At 39.2% G+C, this 5,000-nt stretch overlaps 1 protein-coding gene across 2 annotated transcripts in view; it reads left to right on the top strand.

The window, feature by feature from the left end:
* Nucleotides 1–4,398, top strand: part of LOC137967928 (collagen alpha-1(II) chain-like) — a 113,958-nt gene extending 109,560 nt beyond the window's left edge. For both annotated transcript variants that reach the window (XM_068814530.1, XM_068814529.1), the window contains exons 68-71: nucleotides 103–206; nucleotides 1,259–1,321; nucleotides 2,267–2,470; nucleotides 3,610–4,398. In XM_068814530.1, coding sequence (XP_068670631.1) covers nucleotides 103–206; nucleotides 1,259–1,321; nucleotides 2,267–2,470; nucleotides 3,610–3,765 — 527 coding nt within the window. In that variant the 3' untranslated portion in view covers nucleotides 3,766–4,398. The remainder of the gene's footprint in view (nucleotides 1–102; nucleotides 207–1,258; nucleotides 1,322–2,266; nucleotides 2,471–3,609) is intronic.
* The last annotated feature ends 602 nt before the right edge of the window (nucleotides 4,399–5,000 follow it).

The following is a 5,000-nucleotide window of genomic DNA, read 5'->3' as shown; positions in this document are numbered from 1 at the left end:
TGTCAGTGTACTCTGGTGCCACCTTACCTTTCCTGCATGATGCATATTCTACATAGCGTGAGCACCTTATAGTCTACGTTCTCACTTCGTTTGCATATACAGGATATTTTTGGATCGACCCCAATGAGGGCTGCATCAGTGACGCGGAATACGTGTACTGTGATTTTGAGAACAAGAAGACCTGTGTGCAACCCAAGAAAGAAAACGTATGTTTATGTTTGTTGGTTCCTTTTTTGTTTTTCGTGGAGACTTGTGGTTTTCAGTAAAGACTTTCTATATATATAAGAGAAAATTTGTTTGACGTAAAGCATATAGCGATACTCACCATTGTACCAACCAGAGATCTCTTGGTTGTCCAAACAAAGGTTATTTTGTTCTGTGGTTGGCAACATTTAAATATCAAAAGAATTGTTTATAAACAGTGAAGTCTCATATAGGCCCATAATACATCTTGTTCTCCCCCCCCCCCCCAAAAAAAAAAAAAAAAAAATCATAGGCGCGGTTTTCTATGTCTCTTGTGGCATCTTCGTGTCCTAAGCGAAATCGAAAACAATGATTATGAATTTGGGGGGTAAACAAGATGTATTATGGAAAGTAGAGGATTAGGAAATTCAAAGACATCGTTGTATATTTACGTCACGGTTATAATGTCTTCAGACAAGAAGTATATTTTTTTCGAAAATAAAAGAGATCGATAGTAGCAGCAAGTTCTTTACGTCTCCGCATTTTTTTTTTTTTTAATAAGACGATCATCTTATCCAAGAGTACATAACCCAAGAGTAAGATTGTCCCTATCAGCGTCAGAAAAGTGTCTATTTTCAAACCACGTTTTGCGGGAAAATAAACAGTAGACCAAATTGGTTAAATCAATGTTGCACCCAATCCAAACAATTTGGGGATAAAACGTTTTGTTCCAGGTATTTCCATATCATTTAAATGTGAATGCTTCATTATAATACACGTACAACACACAAAGAATCTTAGGTCCTGTCCATACGTATCAGGAATGTTTGTATCTGCTTTTTTTTTTTTCCGGATTCAAAATAATCTGCGTCCACACGTAGCGTATTCCAATCGTTTTCGAACGGTTTTCGCTGTCCACACCGCGTCCGGATACACTCAAGTGCCCAGTGCTCTCGACAAAGATTTTGCTTGTTGAGCATGCGCTAAATTGTATGTTAGCACCATTTTCTCTGTTTCGTCAACGAGTTGCGCGTGAGAGTCTTTAACCTCTACCACACACATTTGCAATTCGCAGATCTCAAGTGATGAAGCACAGTCTAGGCAGTGGCTCAGTGAGGTGAACCCAGATGTCCAGATTGTGAGTATAAACTTTAACCCCCTTTGAACCGATCAAGGCCAATATTGGGGCAGTCAATGTGAATGCTGGATGACATTTTAAGATAACGCACTCCGGATAAGTCGAAAGTCCACCAATCCACCACGAAACAATATCGCTCAACAGATTGCAATATCTGTCTCAAACTTGAAAGCTGCGCCTTGCACAGACGAATCGCTTCCCAAGAAAATTGTTCAGAGATATGTTTTGAGATTACAGTATTTTTCAAACACGACCGCATTGCATTTGAGAACAGCCATAGCACAGTGATATGTTGTAGCTGGAGTCAATTGCTAGGAGCGTATAGCGTCATGGTATTCGTGGAACGGCGTTTGTACATACCGAGTTATTTTAGATTTCATTTCCTCGCGAGACAAGTCCTTTCCAGCAAGTATTACATGCGAAATGATTACCCATGGGATTGTGAATGATGACTGGTGCAAGCCAAATCTTATTTAATTAAGAAATCGTCCTAAAATAGCTTGATCTGTGAAAATGTCGTTATATACATAGATCTGGTATTGCAGTTGTAGCCTTCTGGTTATGGACTCAATCTCGACCCCAGAGCTCTTCTCTCCCTCGGTGAACAGAAGAGCTCTGGGGAACCCTGAAACAAAGTGTCCTCTTATTGGTTTTCGTGAAGAACAACCGAAAGCGTCTCTAATTGGTGCATTTATGTCAACACGAGAATTGAGCAGGCGCCGTAAGGTTCAAATAGCCAATTTTTGGCTATAAGAACCCTATAGCGCATGTTCTCCTACTCAGAGTTTCCCAGAGCCTTGGGTGATTCAAGGCTCTGGTGACGAGAATGGTTATGGACTCCGGGTTGTAGGGCTCATTTATCCAAAATCATTGCAGACGTTAAGAGAAACTCTATATTTTTCCTTTCGTCTAGCGAATCGCAATTGATCCTTTTCTTCTTTTTAGATTCAGTACAAGATGGATCCTGCGCAGATGAAATTCCTTCGGCTTCTGAGCATGCGCATTACGCAGACTATCACGTATCACTGCTATAACTCCCGCGCATGGGAAGAAGAAGTTGACCGCACCATCAAGCTCCAAGGGGACAACGAAATGGAACTAACTTCATCGGAGAAAACTAAACCAAAAGTTATCACAAACAACTGCGATGTAAGTATGGCCGTATTAAAAAAGAAAAACGCTTTTCAGCTACGCGGGCTAAACGAGCGCTAAGCGATTATGTGTTCATGCAGCGTTACAAGCAATATCAAAGAAGGTACTGCTCAGTTAGTTCATTGTAATAGACGCCAATGGATTGTAATCAGTTCGGCGCGATCGCAATTAACAACAAATTTACCAGCAAAAAGAGAAATGAATGCTCTTGGTATCTCTCATTTGAATGGTCATACTGACAGATTACATTCGCATGCGCAAAAGCTAGAATCATCTTATAGACCTCTTTCATAATGGCGGCCAAATTAAATATTCTTTTGTTTTAATGCTAATAAGCCTTTCTAGCCTCGCTACGACGAGCAAATTTCAAAAGAATATTTCTTTCAAAATGAGGCCAGTAGGTCTAATTATGTGACATAAGTACAAAAGAATGTAAAGGAGGTCGCCGTTTATGAAAGCGGTCTATACTGCATTAAAAAACAGCAACCGACTGGAAAGTGCTTCAGTTGTCTGTGGCTTTCCTTTGAATGGCAAAAAGTTAAAAGAGGTTGCACGTATCACGATTGTAATGCTCAGAAGTTGTTATTTAGAATGCTGAGTCACAATGTACGATTTCTTACACATACTCAACAACTACAACTATTGTTTACAGCATAGAGGAAACGTCGAGTCTTCAAGCCACACTCTACTTTCACGTCCTAAACAAGTAATCGCATTTTTCTATCATAAAAGAGGAGATTACTATCACCTGTGTTTTCTATGGCGCATTTTTTACTGTAAAATTCAAACATGCATTCGGCAATTCAAACATTCAATTTTAGCTAAAACCTTCAGTTGGAAATTCAACAATTCAAACATTTATTTCAATAATTCAAACCTTCAGTTCAAATGAATATTTGAACTGTCGAATTAAAAGTTTAAATGGCTTTCCCGTTTGAATTTTGGAGGTTTGTATTTCCAAACTGAAGGTTGGAATAATTGCTGAACTGAATGTTTGAATTGCCGAATTGAACGTTTGCATTAAATGTTTGAATTTTGACACTTGAGCCATATTTTTCAGGGTTTGCAATCCGACCATTTTTAGCAACCCTGTATAATTGAATTTGTGTGTCAAACTTTGATATTGTTTCTTATAGAATAAAGACAGTTCGTGGCATCAGACAATCCTCGAGATTGACACCAAACAAAAGAACGCGCTGCCTGTCGTGGACGTCGCAGCTTATGATGTCGGAGACAAGTTTGTTGAGCAAAAATTCACTATCCAGCTAGGACCCGTATGCTTCGTGTACTAGGCAAGGACCGTGGAAAAAAGAAAGAGATTTTTTATAGTTGTCCATGTGTTCAAACTTTTTTGGATTTCTCATTATAATGTACTCTAAATACAATTGTAAGCTGGTTAAATGTTCTAGAATTGACTAAGGTAGCCGTGGTGAGCTTAGCAAGAGTTCTAGAACGAAAAAGAATTTGTGTACTCTGGCCGCTGGAAAACTGGGGCTTAGAGTATGTAGTTATTGCTTTCTTCTCGGCGATAATTTACAATTGTCCCTCGTTTTTTGGCTTTTGTTAAAGGTTAAAATATAAAACACAGCTTGCACGGATGGGCCCATCACAATTTTTAACGGAAAAAGGAAACTTCGCGAGGTAAAACTTTACAGTTGAAAATAAAATACCGATATTCCTTCATTGTGAGAAAAATTCCAACGAAACGTCGCATGCATTGGCTTTTTACCCGTTAAATTGTTTTGTGGGGTTTTTTCGTTTTGTTTTTGTTTCGTTTAATCACCGAAAAAAAAAACAAAAGCGAAGCCAATGAACGCGTATTCCGTAATATTAGCTGGTATTCGGATAGAGCCTACTTAGCCAAGCTAATTTTGTGATGTGAGTATTGTGATAAAAAAAAAAGAGAAACAAACACCGAGAAAAATCTCAAGTTTCAAACGCTACTCGATACAAGACTTTCTTTATAAACGTGATGTGGTCTTCATAATCAAGATATCAACCGAATAAACCGTTGGATTAGTGTGGACACATCTAGGCCCGGTTGTTCAAAAAGCCTAACTAAAGTTGAAAACATAAAACAAAAGTTTACGCTTATCCTGGATTAAGTTGATCGGCTTTCGAACAACCGGGGCCTGAGCTCTTAGTCCTTTCATTCCCAAGATCGAAACGTTCATTCTCCTAACTAGAACCATAGAATTTTTTATGGGTAGTCATGGGAATTTGGTGTTATATCAAGACCACATCTTTCAAGCTGATAATAATCTTCATTCTGACTGACGTTTCATTGATATTGTGAGGAGAATTTATGCGCCGATCAAATCGAAACTTCAACACCCCCCCCCCCCCCCCTCCGGGGAGAAATCCCGGGCATTTGACTATCTTCTGTGCCCGGGGAGTAGGGAATTTGACCTTTGCCTGCGTGAGGTGGGGAAAACTGAACCGGAAGTGTCAGGTTTCAAATGAATTTTTTTTTTCGGACGCCGAAGTCGCTAACAGCTATAAAACACGTGTTTGGACGAGTTTAAAG

The sequence above is a fragment of the Montipora foliosa genome, chromosome 8 (assembly GCF_036669935.1).
Source record: "Montipora foliosa isolate CH-2021 chromosome 8, ASM3666993v2, whole genome shotgun sequence".
NCBI classification, from domain to species: domain Eukaryota; kingdom Metazoa; phylum Cnidaria; class Anthozoa; order Scleractinia; family Acroporidae; genus Montipora; species Montipora foliosa.
Note: the sequence above shows the minus strand (reverse complement) of the source record. Positions and strands in the feature narration are given on the sequence as shown.